The sequence below is a fragment of the Mastigoproctus giganteus genome, chromosome 8 (genome assembly GCF_048544385.1).
Source record: "Mastigoproctus giganteus isolate SK-2022 chromosome 8, ASM4854438v1, whole genome shotgun sequence".
Taxonomy (NCBI): domain Eukaryota; kingdom Metazoa; phylum Arthropoda; class Arachnida; order Uropygi; family Thelyphonidae; genus Mastigoproctus; species Mastigoproctus giganteus.
In genome coordinates this window covers 60,016,602-60,035,325 of record NC_143582.1, presented here as the reverse complement: position 1 = coordinate 60,035,325, position 18,724 = coordinate 60,016,602, and the positions used below count along the sequence as shown (strand labels likewise).

General features: G+C 36.5%; 1 protein-coding gene across 1 annotated transcript in view; it reads right to left on the bottom strand.

Moving 5' to 3' along the window:
- Positions 1 to 1,844: 1,844 nt before the first annotated feature.
- The window catches only part of LOC150081560 (uncharacterized), a 710,435-nt gene continuing 693,555 nt past the window's right edge, over positions 1,845 to 18,724 (bottom strand). The window contains exons 35-36 of the mRNA XM_090380128.1: positions 18,352 to 18,534; positions 1,845 to 2,360 (exon numbers count right to left, since the gene is read on the bottom strand). Coding sequence (XP_090236254.1) covers positions 2,194 to 2,360; positions 18,352 to 18,534 — 350 coding nt within the window. The 3' untranslated portion in view covers positions 1,845 to 2,193. The remainder of the gene's footprint in view (positions 2,361 to 18,351; positions 18,535 to 18,724) is intronic.

Genomic DNA, 18,724 nt, shown 5'->3' with positions numbered 1-18,724 from the left:
GAACTTCTCCACTAATGCAGGTGTTCCCAAAGTTTCAGTTCCTTTCTCCCACTCCTTTCCTCTCTTATATATTAATTACCTTCTTCCATTGACTGGAAATCCTATCCATAGTTTTGCTGATGAGACCACATTGCATTCCAGCTTGAGAAATCTTGCCCTGCATAAACAGCTTTAACTTCTCGAATATCTACTGCCAGTTCCCTAAATGCTGATCTCCAGGTAATTCTCCACTGGGGCAAAGATAACTTAATTTCAATCCTTCCAAAACTCAGTCATGTCTTATATCTTGCAAAAAGGATTCTCCTGCTCCTTAAAATCTATTTTAAGAGAAGCAGAATCAGAGGTTCAAAGCATCTCTTCGATGACACTCAGATTTCTCTACAAGATCACGTCTATTAGGGATTACCCTGACTTCTAATCTGTCTTAGTATAAGTATATCAAAAATATGAGTTCTCTGTACAAATTGCTATTCTGACATACCATGGAATATTGTTCCCACATCTGAGGTAGTGCCCCTGAAAACCTCTCTCAGGCTTCTAGATTCTATTCAAAAGAGGGCATTTAGGTTAATTAATGACCCATTTCTGATGAGGTCTCTCCACTCTGTCTCCTAGACATTCTGTTGCATTTGTATGCCTTTTCTATAGATACTACCATGGGCACTGTTCTTTTGAGTTGGCTTCTATAATTCCCAATCTCTCTTTCAAAGCGGTCCAAACACATGCTGCAACCAGTCAACACCCTTTTCCTGTTGAACTTCCAAATCAGAGGACCAACTTTTTTTCTTTCTCATTTATTCATTCACTTCCATTTTCTGGAACAACCTCCCTTCATACGTATTTCCTGAAAATTACAGTCTGGAGAAAATTCAAGTATCTTCTTTCACCTTCAACCTAGGCATGGTACTAAGTACTATAGGTTCTATACCTTTCGTGCGTGGGGTTTCCATAAAATATATATATATTATCATCAAAGCATACTTCCCTCCCCCCCAAGCAAATATTAATGAACATAAAGGGCATATCTGTGATGCCCTCTATATTCATCCATTAAAGAAGAGTTACATTCAATGTTACTAAATCTTGGCAGTAAGATTTCGGTTCATCCTATATATGAATATCATTTGATTCAATTATGTTTCATTTTTTTAGAACAAACAAACATATTTGGAGAATAATACTAAAAAATGAAAGCAATAAAACCAGGTTCAGATAGGACTCAATTAAAATGGAAAAAAAATCAGTATTTCAAAACAATCTAGATGGAATGAAGGATGTGATTTATTCAGATATTCTGTACATCATATGATACTCACACAAACAGATATATACCAAAAGTTTTACATTTATGAGAATATTTAGTTTACTACAGTGATTTTTTTTTTTTTTTTTGAAAACATTATTAGCTCAACAATCCTATTACAAAATAGCATACTTTTTTGAGAGAAGGGATTTTTGTAAAGAAATATTGCATGGGATTCCAAATCCAAAAATAGGATGAATGGTGAAAGAATGTGTAGATTACAAAAGTAAATGTTGTCAAATTTAAAATTTTGAAAATATAAGGAATAACAAATTAGCAATATGTGGCACATTTATTATTTGCATGAGATAAAAGTAAGACTCCAGACATTCTTTTCACATTTATATGGACAATCACACAAGTACATCATTCTTACATTACATATTTTTATGACATTAAAAGCTCAGTTTATTAAATTATACATTTAAATGAGCAAATTGTCGCTTAATGGAAGAGAAAATTGATAAATATACAATACATTATATAATACTTTCTTTTATTAATTTACTCTTCCACAGAATAACAACAAAACATTTAAACTTTAGTATCTAAAAATATTTGGACATAAACTTTACTTCAATGATAACAACAACTGGCATATATATTAATAACACATCTGGGATCAGCTCGGCTGTTCAATGGTAGACAAATTTATACGTGGGATATATATATCAGTGAGTCAAATGATATGTGAAAAAAAATCATGATCTCAAAATTTTGACATGAATTCTGCTTTGATTTCAAAATTGAACACTTTCTGAAAGAATCCTAAAACACCACGTGGCTGAGCACATTCTCGTTGTCCAACAATTGTTTCCTCTTCATTTGGAAGATTTTTTGTCAAGGCACCAACACCATAAAAGTTCTTTGTTTTCAAGTTGAAAAATATATTACTCCTTTTTCTCTTTTGATTTGAAACATTTTACAAGAAACACAGTATAGAGAATAATTGCAGCAATGATAGCTATTAGTCCATACATGAAGACATTAAGCTCAGGATGTCGATAGCGATTCTTCCTTAGCCATTCTAATACCTCTTCTTCCTCAAGGAGATCACCTGAGAAAGCAAAATAAATTGTATTAATAACCACATGTACCTTAATAAAATTAGTTTAACTTGCTAAAAGTATCACTGAAGGGACTGAAACATATCATTATGAATGAGCATCATACAAACTGACATGGTCTGTTTTATTTATGTTACTTGTATAATGAAAGAATTATTTAATCATATAAAGTTTTCATTTACAATTTGGGATGGATATATGGCATGAAGTGTATTAACAACTTCATCATTACTGGAGCATAGTGGGTATTCAGTCAGTGGCTACATGTGCTTATGGTGTGCTGTGCTTTCAAACACATATGGCAGTGCTGTGTTAAAGTGAATAAAGGAGGTACTTTAAACTATGTATGGAATGTTTATCATAGCAGTGCAAATCCAATATCCATCTGCAGGTGCCTGTACTGACAAATAAAGATATAAAGTTGATGATGACATTGGAGAGTAGCTATTTTTTATCATCTTTTCAGGGAACAAAAGGTGATATTGTTATGCACATTGATACTAATGATATTAAGAGTAGGAGATCTGATGATTTACTTAACAAGTACAGGGCAATGTTTAAGAAAAGTGGTGAGTTAGGATTAAATTTTAGGATTAAGTGTCTGCCCAGATGAGAGGAAAGAGTACATGATCAAAGTTCTGTCAATCAATTTGACCCCAGAGTAATAATAAGAGGCTGTGCAAAATTTTCATAGTGTCGTCTATGCTTATTAGTAATGGTGCAAGGAAGCCTATGGCTTATGCTGCACCAGCCAAAAAAAAATTAAAAATAAAATATTGTTTAATAATTGTTTCTTTTAAATATTCTTGCACCCTTTCATTTAAATAGAAAGGGTGCAAGAATATTTGCTGACGCCAATGAGTCAATGTTAGGTGGGTCAGAAAACTGCTAACTTGATAGATACGCTGACTAACAGAACAGCACCCTGAAGCAGAGATAGATTTTTGCACTGCATCTATTGGGACAGTGGCCAGAAGAGCAAGATATTGGAGATTACAAGGCCTACTGGGGGGGGGGGTCTTTGTTACAGTTACATTGCCCAGATGTAACTGTAACAGAGAGCAAAAGCAGGTGCATTTACACTTGCTAGTATATTAATACTAGGAGTATAGTAGATGAATTTGATGTACTAGTTAAGTTGACAAATGAGAACTTAGTAGGGATATTGGAAACATGGTGTCACTCAGACATAAATGATGTGGAATTTGAATATGGTCAGTACAAAGTAGACAGGGAGAATAATGCTATTCTTTATGAAGCATAAAGAATCTAAGGAAGTGCACCCAGATGATGTGGGTGGCTGGTGCAATGATGAGTCAGTTTAGTGTGATATAAGCACTGGGAAAACTAAAATGAAAATAGGAGTCCTCCATAGGCCAAATAACTGTAATGAGCATAATGAACTACACAGGTTGAGTGGCCCAGTAGATTGGAATATCTTATAATGGGGAATTTTAAATTTCCAGATCAATATTGACTGGAAATTGTGGGTTGATGACTCACACAATTACAGAAATTTTCTGAATTTATTGGGCAACTGTTTTCTATAGTGGCTACTGCAGAAAACAGTAGCATGTTAGAGAGGCAAGCTTGCTTTCTTGCATCATATGCCTCTACTAATGCTAAAGAGAAAGCAATGCTCTTCATCTGATCATCAGCAATAATTCATCTTGCATGAGTTACTGCTGATGTGAACAACACATAAAAGTTGGCTTCATCAATCAACCACCCACTGGGTGAAGGAAAATCTCTACACATATACCCTGCAACCATCCTTCCTAAATTTGAATTTATGCTCCCTCATGGGTGTACTCTGAGCAAGAGGAAGAATGCCATGAGCATTGGGCTTGCTCAATCCATTCAGAGCCTTAAACAACTCAATCAGATCGCCTAACAGGTACTCCATCTCTAGCTGCTGCAATCTGCAGAACTGAAGCCTTTCTTGGTAACCCTTTTGTTCTCTGCACCCTTTCCAGCAGTTCTACCTAAAATTCAGATGACATAAACTGATGAGACCAGTAGCAGAGAATATAGAATCCTACAGTAAGTACAGACTGGCCTGCAATCAGGTTACCAGGAGAGCTAGACAAACTAAGGAAGATTATGAAAAGTCCATCATTAAGAATGCAAAGAATTCTTTGTTTACGTAAACATTATAAGGAAAATAACGAACAACATTTGCCATTTGCCAACATTTGAAAATAACGAACAACATGAATGGTGTAACTTGATCCCACAAAGGGAAATTGAAGAGTGACATGAGCAATTATAGATCAGTAGGCCTGACTTCTGTTCCAGGAAAAGAGTCGGTGGTTAAAAAGTATCTCAGGATCGTTTTAACAGGAATGGAATTACAGTTGTGCCCCTATCTGCCGATTCAGTTACCCGCGGTTAACCACAGGAAAAAAAAAAAAAAAAAAAAGAAAAAACTTAACACGTACTACTCAAGTGACCAATACAATGCTTCCCTTTATTTTTTTACGATGCCGATTTTAAATCAAATAGCTTCCCCTTATTTTTTACAATGTCGTGTATGGTTTGGTCACCAAACCACAGACATTCTCTCAGATATGCCAGACAAGCTGTGCTTGCTACCTGGGAGTCTAAAACGCTGATGGAACTGATATTCGGGTGACATTCAAGTCAAGTGGATCCAATTTTGGCAAAGTCGGACTGTCTGTGACAGCCAAATCCTCTGCTTGCACCTTTATGATGGTGGGACTGTTAGTAACCCTGGGTATAACCTCCATGCACACTGTGGGTGACCACACAGGTGTGAACCAACATAAGCAGGGGTCAAGGTGTGGCACACACACCGCATGGATGGATGCTACCCCTCTGTGCTACCAGTCAATACTAGGTGGTAGATGACCCTCATCAACCGGTGAAATACCACCACTTTGCTTATTGGAGGTTTGAAGTGGTGGAACCCATGTTTAGACTCCAGAGCTAAGTTCTGGTCAACCCTTCCCCATCTCTTCTGTCATGCAGTATGACCGATGACTTTTGAGGTTATGATGAACATCATGGCGAGATCTAATCTTCCTTACATTTCGAGGATACAGCTCTAAAACAGTGTTAGCAGGCCAGCCGCTAGTTAGTACACCAGACCGAACCTATTGGTAACTCTTTAGTAGGCTTCTAGATCAGCTAGTGTATAATCTTGCTACCTCTACTCTGCCAGATAGTGACTAGAGGGAGTTTGAGTAGTGTCTATATGCGGGGGGCATTGTCGAGGCCACGTTATGTCAAGGATCTGGGTATATTCTTACCATGTGTACGCTGTATCCTAAAATTTCATTACTGCATACAGCATGTCCCCCCACTTTTTCTTACAATTGAATACACCATTAATTGTCAAACTAATAGAGTAAGGTTATCTGCAAAAAGATCTAAACCTCCCAAACACTTCCTAGTTCATTTCACAAATATACGTGGTCTCAATTCTAATATCAATGATGTCCATTTCCACTTGCAGTCTGCCAAACCCCATGTACTTTTTCTGACAGAATCTCAGTTATGATTTGATTCAACTACTGCCCGTATGATTCCTTTCGCCTCAAAGGTGGTACTTGTGCACGTGTCCATTCCGATATTCCCTGTCAGAGACTTGGTAATTTGGAATCTCCTCTTTTCGATCTTCTCTGGCTTAAAATCTCTCTACCTCATTCTGTCAAATTAATCTGTTATCTCTACTGTTCTCCCAACTCCACTAATCACTCGGAACTCTTTGACTTCCTCTCTTTCCAACTTGGCTTTCTCCAGTCCAACTTTCCTAACAGTGAGGTAATTTTCCTTCATGATTTTAATGTTCACAATTCCAGCTGGCTTCCGTTTTCTAGTCACACCGACCCAGCTGGTCGAGATGCTGAGGCTTTTCAAATTACTAATGATTGTTCATTTACACAGATTTTTTATTTACCCACCAGAATACCAGACAATCCTAACCATACAGCCAACACGCTTGATCTTTTTCTCACAAACAACCCTTATAAGTAAAAGGTCAAACTGAGTAATTTGACCTTTTACTTATAAGGGTTGTTTGTGATCATTAGCCTCAGATCATAACTTGGTGATTATCTCTTCTCGAATGGAGCCTTTATCTCATGGTTATTCCCAACCTCATATTGTTTGGCATTACAAGAATGCAAAATGGAATGACCTGCAAGATTTCTTTTCCTTGATTGAATTACTGCTTCAAAACTTCTGATGTCAACGTTTGCATAGATCGCATCAGTGACATTATTCTTGTAGGAATGGAATCCTTTATTCCACACTCCACTTAAAAATCTCATCCTATATCTAAACCTTGATTTTCCAACAAATGTGCTAAGGCTGTTCAAGAGAAGAACGTTGCATATCGTAATTGGCTTGTTTCCAATTTTTCAGTTTCATTTTCTGCTGACAACAAAGCTCGCAACAATTGTAAAGCAGTTGTTAATCAGTATGAACTAGGTTTTGAACAAGCTAAGAGTAGAAAACTTACTTCTTGCCCTAATGGTAGCCGAGCATTCTGGTCTCCTGCCAAAGCTATTGGCCGCAACTTTTGCCCATCTCCGTTCCCAGCTCTGTCAAAATCAGTTGGTTCTGCTGTGACTTCAGCCAAGGATAAAGTTGACTTGCTAGCATCCCATTTTCCTTCCAACTCCTGTATTAATGATCTTGGTAAATCACCTCCTACCATTCCCAACACACTCTATTCAATGCCTCCTGTGGTCTTCCATCAAAAGATCTTGATGCTAAGAAAGCTCCAGGTCTTGATGGTATTTCTCCACGTTCTCAAAACCTGTGCTACTGAACGTACTCCTGTTCTTTGCCGCCTTTTTTCACTTTCTTATTCCAAAGGTGTTTTTCCTTCTGCTTGGAAATTTGCTGATATCCAGCCAGTTCCTAAAAAAGGGCGGCGAATCCCTCTCATCAAATTATCATCCCATTGCAATTACTTCTAGTCTATCTGAAGTAATGGAGAAATCAATTAACCGCCAACTCTTAAACTACCTCGAAACCTTCCGTCTGATCAATGATTGCCAGTATGGATGCCGTTAGTCTCGATCCACTGGTGATATTCTGGCTTATGTTACCCATTTATGGACAAATTCAATGGAAAAGTTGGGGTAAATAGAAGCAGTTGCTCTTGACATCTCAAAGGCTTTCAATCGTGTTTGGCATAAAGGTCTTCTAAACAAGCTTCCATCTTATGGTTTGCCAACTGTTTTTTGTAATTGGTTATCCAGTTCTCTCTGAACGCTCACTGAGGGTGATGGTAGATGGCACTCTGTCTTCTAACTTCTCCACTAATGCTGGTGTCCCCTAAGGTTCAGTTCTTTCCCCCCTGTATATTAATGACCTTCTTCCATTGACTGGAAATCCTATCCATAGTTTTGCTGATGATAGCACATTGCATTCTACTTTCCATTTTGAGAAACCTTGCCCTGCTCAATCAGCGGCAACTTCTCGAATATCCGCTACCAATTTCTTAAATGCTGATCTCCAGGTAATTCTCAAGTGGGGCAAAAACTACTTAGTTGATTTCAATCCTTCTAAAACTCAGTCATGTCTTATATCTTGCAAAAAGGATTCTTCTGCTCCTATGCTTATCTTTGGTGACACTCCAATTTCTAGGCAAAATGATATATCTCTTTTGGGGATTACCCTGACTTCTAATCTCTCTTGGCACAAGCACATTACAAATATTGCCTCCTCTGCATCTAAAAAACTTGGTTTTCTCTTTTGCTCTCAGTGTTACTTTTCTTCGAAACAGCTGTTCACTCTGTACAAATTGCAAATCCGTCCTACCATGGAATATTGTTGCCACATCTGGGGTGCCCCCAAAACCTCTCTCAGGCTTCTAGATTCTATTCAGAAGAGGGCAGTTATTCAGATTCTATTCAGAAGAGGGCAGTTAGGTTAATTAATGACTGCTCTCTAACAGTCTCTCTCCACTCGTTGTCTCATAGATGTACTGTTTCTGCTGCATGCCTTTTCTACAGATACTTCCATGGGCACTGTTCTTTTGAATTGGCTTCTATAATTCCCGCTCTTTCTTTCAAAATAGTCCGAACACATGCCGCTAACATCCATTTACTGTCCAACTTCAAACTCACAGAACTAACTTTTCATCTTCCTCGTTTATTCATTCAACTGCCGTTTTCTGGAACAACCTTCCTTCCTACGTATTTCCTGAAAATTAGTCTTCAGAAATTCAAGTCTAATGTCAACAAATATCTTCTTTTGTCTTCTCAACCTCCAACCCAAGCATAGTACTAAGTATTATAGGTTCTAATACCTCTCGTGTTTGGGGTTTTCATAAAAAAAAAAAAAAAAAACAACCAACACTGCAATGGTTCTTTAGAGATTTAATGGATGCACTGATTTCAAACTTTTCAATAATTTCAAGTTTTTGTTTAATTTGAAAGCACAACTCTTGCGTTTTCTCATCATTTTCTCGATTTCTAAACAAAAAAAAAAAAATTGACATCCCTGACATAAATTATGAAACAAAATTTGTCCTTTTGCAGTATGACAGAACACAACGCACTAAATATTTGGTTCCCCCCCCCCCCTTTTTTCTTTTTTGTTTTGAATGGTAGGTGTGAAGACAGCAGGGGTTGCAAGATAATAGGTACACTAATCTCCCAATGACAACTTATAATGCCAGTTCTTGTCGCTTATTTACGACTTGCAAAATATCTGTTTATATCTTTTCTATTCTGTTTATTACTTGAATTTTATGATTTCTTGCGTGTTTTTAAAAAAATTTTTTTTTTATTTGGAGTCGAAGTATCCTGGTTAATCCAATCCCGGTAAATCAAGAGTCTGCTGTACTTTATTATTACTGTATTTAATGTTGGTAATGTCTTACTATGTGTTTAATTTATCAATTAAACTTTATTATACGTATGTATGTACAAGAAAATCATGTTATATATAAAATATCCACGGTTTCAGCCATACACGGTTCTTGGAATGTATCACCAGCGGACACGGGAGTTTTACTGTATATGGAAATCACAACATAGGATTATTAAGGGGTGAGGGGATTCTATCTCACCAATCTGATTAGCTGCTTTGATGCAGTAATAAACAGACTAGATGCAAACAATAATTTTGAAATTATATACAGGTCCGTAAAGTTCCTATCTATTTTTGTGATATAAGTGGAAAATTGTGGAATTCAATAAAAAAAAAACACCATGTGTACACACAAAAGATGTTTTATTTTATGTGAAAACTTCCTCGTATGGTGATCATCTGCAGGGACAGGGTTGTTGATATTTGTTCAGCTGGATTCTTCCTAATTTAGTGCTACTAAAGACAAGTCTAGCCTGAGCCAGTAGTCTGCTACTAGTATTAGTAAGGCCAAATGTAGAATAAAGCAGACATTTTCTGGATCAGCCAAAAAATACTACTAATTAGTAAAACAAAATAGTCATACTATGCTCATCCTTACAATTCCTCATCTAATTCTGTTTAGAATTTATTCAGGTTCACTACCTCTGCTACATAAAGAGGGAACTCATTTGAATGTTTGACAGCCCACTGCCCATAAGTGAAGTTCATGAGATCCAACCTTATGTTATTCCCTCATTTTTTTTTTATTTGTGCCCCCGGGTTTTGGTCTTGTCTATGAGATCAGACCTTCCTCATTCAATTTACTCAACCCTCAATGTATCTAGGAGTAATGACCTCAGTGTATGGATATAAGATATATTAGACTGAAGAGCTATGTTTGGATTTTCAAATTTAGCATAACATTTAAAAGAAACAAGGAAAATGTTTTATTGTTGAGAGAAACATGAACAGACTTTTCACATAGGTAGATAACATAACTAGAATATCAGTTTGCTTGCCTGTTTAGGATTGCTTTCACTAGAAAGTTGAAATTTAGTTCTTTTTCTTGAGTTTGTCAATTTGCCTTCTTTCAAAATTTGTTGATCAAGAATTGGAATTGAACACGAGTCAGTGCCATTCATTAGTGATCACCTGTACTTTTGAACGTGGTAACTCTGAAAAGTGCTCATATTGCTTTTCTTACCTCTTGCCAACTATAGCAGGTGTATTAACAACACCAAGTGCCAGACAGTTTTTTTGAAGGAATCTCATGTGCTTCAGGTTGTTCAGAAGAAGATATCTAATGTTGTGCATATAGTCAGTTTAAAATGTTGGCACTCAGAGCAATCTGCTTTCAGTTTGATGATTTTTTTTATTATTATTACAAAGGTCCACCATAATGGGATATTGCTTGGAATCACTTTGATTACTGTCATCTGTAGCATTTGAAAATCATCCATTTTTCAGAGCCATTCCACCTCTTCTTTCCCATTCCATGCAATTTCACTAACAGTACTTGTTTTTTCCACAACCCTACTGGTTTTTTTTTTTTTTGTTATTTTGATATTGGGAAACATTTCTGAACAACCACTTGCATGATTAGCACAACTCAGAGGAAGGTTATGTTCTATGACAAAAGATACAAATAAACATTTGATACTGTAGCATTTGAAAATCATCCATTTTTCAGAGCCATTCCACCTCTTCTTTCCCATTCCATGCAATTTCACTAACAGTACTTGTTTTTTCCACAACCCTACTGGTTTTTTTTTTTTTTGTTATTTTGATATTGGGAAACATTTCTGAACAACCACTTGCATGATTAGCACAACTCAGAGGAAGGTTATGTTCTATGACAAAAGATACAAATAAACATTTGATATGCATGACATTACTGTCATCATGAAATGTAACATCTATTTTTGGATTTATTTTTGTGTGCTGTATGCTGCACTTTGCCTATTTGTTTACAAATGTCTAATTTCATCAGGTTTTGCCACTGTTTGAAATTGAAAATTTACATATTATTATTATTAGCTATATGGTGCAAGGAAGCCTGAGGCTTATGCTACCCAAAAAAAAATTTCTGAATTACCCTGAGAGAGAGAGAGAGAGAGAGAGAGAGAGAGAGAGAGAGAGTCAGAAGAAAGGAATCACCAAGAAAGAGAAGAATGATGATATCCAGCTCAGGACCCTGAGTGTGCCAAGCTCATACTCACCAGATGTGAGCTCCTGGGGTAAAATATGATACATTATGCAAATGTGTTACTTTTTTCAGATTTTACAGTACATAAAAATCTTGCAACATTTTTTTGACATAACTTAATTAGCTTTGCTCTACACAAGTATTAAACATAACAGGGAACAATTCTATTATCACATATTACTACAGTGTTGCTCAAAAAAACTGCATCACTTGCAAAAATTCACTGAATTTCTTCGCTGAAATTTGGCAATATATTATGTTTTCAATAGCATTACCTTAATGCATCATCCATCTCTAGCAAACTTTCTTAGATGATGTCACATTCTGTACATGATTGCATCATCCTAGTAGCAGTATAAATACAGTGCATATGCCATGAGATCATTAGCATTAGTAGAGGCATATGATGCAAGAAAGCAAGCTTATTCAGCATCAGCCAAAAAAAAAAAAAAAAGAAAAAAAGCACAACCACTACTCCCATTTCATCCCTCCGTTTGTTCGAAATACCTGTCCAGCTGAGCCTTAAATTTGTTTAGGCTATCAACTTCAACAACGAGTGATGGAAGTCTATTCCACAAACCAACTGCCCGCTGGCTAAAGGCAAATTTCCGCACATCTATCCGACATCCGTCCTTCCTCAATTTGAATTTATGCCCTCTCAGGCGATTATTTTGAGCAAGAGGAAGAATCCCATTGGCATTGAGCATGCTCAAGCCATTCAAAGCCTTATACACCTCTATCAGATCACCTCGCCGATGCCTAGTCTACAGGCTCTGTAATTTGCAAAACTTAAGCCTTTCTTCGTAAGAGCAACCCTTTGTTCCATTCACTAATCTTGTTGCCCTCCTCTGTACTTGTTCCAGCAGCTCTACATCCTTCTTGAAATGAGGTCCCAAGACCTGTATACAGTACTCAAGGTGTGGCCTGACCAATGCCTTATACAAGGGAATAATCACATCCCTATCCCTGCTAGAAAAATTCCTGTATATCATTGACAAGACACCATGAGCTACTCTTGCAGCTCGTCTGCACTGCTCAGAGAACTTCATATCTGCCTGCACAATTACCCCCAGGTCCTTTTCATTCTCTACCACTGTCAGTGTAGTACCACAGAGTTGATACATTGCTCTGGAGTTACTGTTTCCCATATGTAGATTTACTGTTTCCCACTTTACATTTGTCAATGTTAAACTTCATTTGCCACCTCTCAGCCCATCTGCTCAACATTTCCAGATCCTGTTGCAGCAGCATAGCATCAGTAATGTCCTTAACAACCCTGCCAACCTTTGTATCGTCTGCAAACTTGGACATTAAGCTTGATATACCATCATCTATATCATTAATAAATACAGAAAACAACAATGGACCCAACACTGAACCCTGAGGAACTCCACTAATAACATTAGTCCACGTTGAGCAGTGTCCATTGATTACCACTCTCTGTCTTCTGCCACTCAACCATCCCTTTATCCATAGCAGCAATTTGCCTCCAATGCCACACTGCTCCAATTTGTGCAGCAGTCTTCCATGCGCAACAGTATCAAAAGCCTTTCTAAGATCCAAATATATAATATCAAAGTTATTCCCTGCATCCAGTTCTTTTGTGACTACATCATAGTATCCAATCAAATTGGTCAGACAAGACCTGCCCTTAACAAAACCATGCTGTGTCCGAGCTATAACTGAATTCTTGTCCAGATGATCCTGCAGTGCTTCCTTAACCAGTGCCTCCATTAATTTTCCTGGAACCGAAGTTAAACTAACAGGTCTATAATTACTTGTGTCAGCCTTTGATCCTCCTTTGTGAATTGGGGTTACATTTACACATCTCCAGTCCATGGGTACTTCCCCTGAGTCCAAAGAAGCTCTCATAATTATGGCTAGGGGTTTGCTTACTTCCTTTGCTGCCTCCTTTAATATAACTGGATAGAGCCCATCCACCCCAGGTGCCTTTTTTATGTTTATCCTCAACAATTTCTCCTCCACTTTCCTCTCAGTTATTAGAAAATCATCTAGCTCATTGCCAATGTTTACTTCACCTACGACATTCCCCTTCCTGAATAACTCCTCATGCGTGAATGTAGATGCAAAATACTCGTTTAGGATTGTTAGCCACCTGCGCAGGATCCTCAACTGTTGAACCATCAACATCCAGTGGACCAATCTGATTCATCCCTTTCCTTCTTGAGTTTAAATAGGTAAAGAACTCTTTTCTGTTTTTCTTTGCATCCTTTGCCAAGGATTTTTCGTAGTCTGCCTTTGTCTGCCTAATCTCCTTTGTGACTTGGTTACAGACCAACTTGTATCTATCATAGGCTTCCATGTCACCCATTAATTTGTATGTATCCCATGCATTTTTCTTCTCTGCCATATGTCTCATTAGTTTATCTGACAACCATTTAGGCCTGAACTTTGAACAATATTTCTTGGTTGGTATGTAAAGCCTGGTAGCTTCCAAGATTAGTTCCTTGAATGCTTCCCATTTTGAATTTGCTGTTGGTAACATCATCAGTTGGTCCCACTGTATAGAATTTAAATACTGTCTCAGCCCATCATAGTCGCCTTTACGAAAGCAAAAACCCTTCCCTTTACCTCTGATGGTAGTTACCTCCTTGAGTAAATCCCACTTCAGCACACTGTGATCACTGCCACCTAGTGGTTCCTTTATCTGCAGATTCTTAATGCATGAAGAATCACTATTGATAATCAGATCAAGAGTATTACTCCCTCTAGTTGCCTCCCGAACATGCTGGTGTAGAAAACAATCATACAATAAATCCACAAAAGCCTTGCTAGTGTGTGAGTGACCAACCCACAAATTCCAGTCAATATCTGGGAAATTAAAATTTCCCCATTATAAGACTCTCTGATTTACTGGCCCATTCTATTTCCCTGTACAGTATCTTATTATACTCATCAGAGTCATTAGGCCTATAGCACACTCCTACTCTCAATTTTGATTTACCCATGCTTATGTCACACCAAACTGACTCGACACTGCCCTATCCATCGATGTCGACTGGCTTCACTTCCTTCGATTTTATGTGTTTTTTAATTAATAGCATACCCCTCCTCCCTTCCTATCCTGTCTATCCTTTCTGTAGACATTGTACTCCCCAAATTCCAGTTCTGCATTCCTTATATCTGTGTGACACCATGTCTCTGATATCCCAACAATATCTGCCTTTGATGTTTTGAGCAAAACCTCAAAGTCATCAAATTTATTTACTAAACTCCTAGCATTGGTGTACACGCAAGTATACATGCAACTGTTTCTAATCTTAGCTACCCTAACACAACCCATGTGTTTACTTGTACCGCAATGACTTCCAGCAGTCTCTGAAATATCCTGCATATTGTTTTTCAGGCTTCTGCTCATTCCAATAGAAGCAGTGCAAGAATCTCTTTCACCTCTGCCAGTGGCTACTGTTAATCCTTTTGTCTTTGTCTCCCCCCAAGCTAGCAGTTTTCCGACCCACCTAACACTGCCTCGATAGCATCAGCAAATATTCTTGCACCCTTTCTATTTAAGTGTATCCCATCCCTGTAGAAGCAATCTCTCCTGTTAACAAGTACAGTCCAGGCTGAAAAAAAATTCTACCCTTGAGCCTTGCACAATCTTTCCAGGGCCGAATTGATCGACAAGGCTCTCATCATATACTCCCTCCTATTGTGTCTGGGCAGAATTGCAGACACTTTCATATTCAACCCTACTTCACGTCTTTTTTTCAACAGTGACCTGTACTTGTTAAGTTATTCTGTGCTATTGCAATGGCTAAGTTTTTCACAATTACCATCATGTAGGAAAAGTGTTGCAGCTGCACTGAATTCAGAGGGACATTCTGTGCACGAAATAGATAAAAGGATTCACTATAATCAGTCAACAATGGCACGTGTATTACGAAAATTATCAAACTGGCAGTCTAAGTAAAAAGAAAGGAAGTGGACGTACATGAACATCTTCTGCGGCACAAGGCATATTTCTGGTCCATTCTGAAACATTAGATCCTCATTGACAGATCTCAAAACAGCATGGGAGGAGAATACAGGAGAAAATCAAGTACTGCTACAGTACCTGGATGACTTTTCTCATCGGAATTACAAAAAACCCAACAGAAAGGCACTTCTGATGCAAATAATGAAATCCAGCATCTAAAATGGGCAAAAATGCATGCTAGTTGGTCTGAGAATCAGTGGAAATGTGTTATTTTTTTTCTGATGAATCAAAATTCAACTTGCATGGTTTGGATGGCCAGCAGACTGTTAGACGAAAGGGGGGATGAGAATTACTTCCTGACTGCATCATCTCCGCAGTGAAACATTCTGCATGTCAAATGATATGAGGTTGTATTTCACATTGAGGAGTTGGTTGTTTTGAATTTGTGAGGTATACAAGGATATTCTTGAGAAAATTACTTACTGAAATTAAAGATAATCAAGGAGATAGGTATTACTTCATAAAATTAGCAACAATTTTAAATTTATGAAACGTCACAATCTTGCTTAAATAAATGTAATTTATTTTGCTCTCATTACTGTCCAAAGGTGAAAAAATAGTTGAAGGATAAGTCAGTTCACATAATAACATGGCCCAAACAATGCAGATCTCAATCCAGTTAAAAATTGTTGGAACAAATGGGTGTTTCAGTAATGCAAAAGAAACCAAAAACAGGTTAAAACTGCAGCTCTAAAAACCAAAAACAGGTTAAAACTGCAGCTCTAAAAACCAAAAACAGGTTAAAACTGCAGCTCTAAAAACCAAAAACAGGTTTTTGGGTTTTAGAGCTGCAGGACAACATTAATCCATGTTTGATACTATGAGATTTCCCAAGAATACATTCAAAACTTTATCCAGTCAATGCCACAAATGTGGAGCAGTCATCAAAGCAAGGGGTTTGGGCTAATGAAATATTAGTGTGCATTTTGTTGTGTTTTTTAGTTGTATAGTATGAGTAAAGTAATGAAAAAAAAAAAAAAAAAAAAAAAAAATCACTGATTTCATAGACTTTTTGTTATTATATGAACTATAAGTAATATGCTGTTATTTTGGAAAAAATTACTATTTAATTATATATATACCCCATAAGGAATAAAAGTAAATTTTTCTGCAATTAATAGTTTCAATTGTGTACAGGCACTCCTCAACTTACGTAGTTAATTTTTTTTTTTCCCCCCATGTACTTAAGTGCGTTTTGTATGTAAGTTCAGCTTCAGTCTTATTGATACTAAATACATGTACAGTACAACTCGCTGAGATATAACCCCCAACAAACTTCACCAGGCCGTATGTACGGTATTGTTTACAGCATTTTACAATTTGTAACCAAGTTAAATGAGGCTGAAAAAACGCATAATGAATAATGATGTAGAGCGTATAAACAAGATACAATATACAAGAACAAAAATAAACAAAAGGTTTTTATTTTTTTTTGGGTTGTAAAATTTAAAACAGTAAAAAAGATAAGCAAATCAATAACACACACAAATTGCAACTAACACGATACGTGCTAAGTGAGATACATAATAAGTTTAAGAAGCTTAAAAATAGGAATGAAGAGAAGATTCTGAAAATTTGTTTTTTATATGATTGAAGATTTCGGTGAAGAGAAAACATTTCACCATAACATAAAAATACAGAATTCCAGCTATTAGTATTAATGCAAATACAATAAGATCGAGTTTACTAACCGTTTATAATAGATTGCAGTAACAAAAAAGCCCAATAAACTGGAAACTGAATATTGTTTTATGGTAGTGACATCGAGAAATGTGCTTCAGACAAAATTTCATGAAGACATTCAAAATTGATTCTTATAACCAAACATAGCAAAAAAAACAGTTTGAAGTAAGGTAGTCCTTCCTCTTAGCCAGGAGCAGCATTTGTAAACATGTCAGCTGCATGTTTTGTTTTGCAGCCTTTAGTTAAAAGTGATTTTTCTGTTGTGCTTATTTGACATAAATTTATATAAAACCTAATGCCATATTGCTCCATTTATACTGCCTGTAAATTGCATGTTCTGTTGTCAATTTTCTGTTTGCTGGATGAAAAACTCAAGTTTACAACGATGAAAGTGTAGTGCATTTTAATGGTTTAGATTGGTTTTTTTGAAATTTGATTCTATAAAGCAGCTGATTCTAGTGATATGTTAATTGGCACCTACTTATTTCAGGGCTTACGATTGTCTCCAACTGGACCACTTAGTCCTTCTCAGCCAGGAGCAGCATTTGTAAACATGTCAGATGCATGTTTTGTTTTGCAGACTTTAGTTAAAAGTGATTTTTCTGTTGTGCTTATTTGACATAAATTTATATAAAACTAATACAATTTCCATTATAAAAATATAAATAGGTTAGTCATATAGCGAAAATTTCAACTTCCAAAGTCTTGGAATGAATGTGTTATTGGGTTCACATTATAATATTTTCATGACGTGATAGTGTCCCTGGAAAAGGTTATCGTAAAGTGGGGGTACACTGTACATGGCAGTGATTTTGGAACTTTGCACGTGATTCAAAACTCGATATACAATACAGTATTTTTTATTAATTTTGAGAAGCTTTGTATGTATCTATGAGTTGTAAGTCGTTTGTGCATAAGTAGAGGAGTGCCTGTATTGGTTATTTCTAAAATGTTAGCTGCCAGTATAAGGACAAACAACCTAAAAATGAGGTAATGCAGTTTTTTTGAGAGCCACTGTGTTTTGCAATGTACATTAACACAGCACACCTGACAGCCAATCATTAATGAAAATAAGCAGAAATTCACAAAATTTTTAAAAAATCCAATTTTAACATAATCATGAAAAATTTTATAGAATTAATATCAAAGTTGAGTACTGTATTTATAATAGTTTAAAGACTTATTTTTTTATGCTATTTTAATTAATCAACATGAACTTAATTATTTAATAGTTTTTATTAATAAAAGAGTAATAAACCCTTACCTCGGTAAATTGATGGAAATTTTTTACGGAAATAAACTAAAGACGGTAACTGATTAATACCGTATTTTCGGGAATGGCGAGCATCTTTAATTTTTACAAAGAGAATTTCTAAATCATCTGCTTCATCATCAATATGCTCCAACTCTTGAAGAACTTCATCACATTTGGGACAGTTATTATCATCTAAAAAAGTTATTTGTATTAACCAACAAGTTCCTTCCAGAGAAACTGATAATTTATCAAGTACTTTTAGATGACTATCCATAGTAAAAATAAGTTACTGGTAAGAAGAGAATTTAAAGAAAGTTTTATTATTATTATTAGCCATATGGTACAAGGAAGCCTGAGGCTTTATGCTGCACCAGCCAAAAAA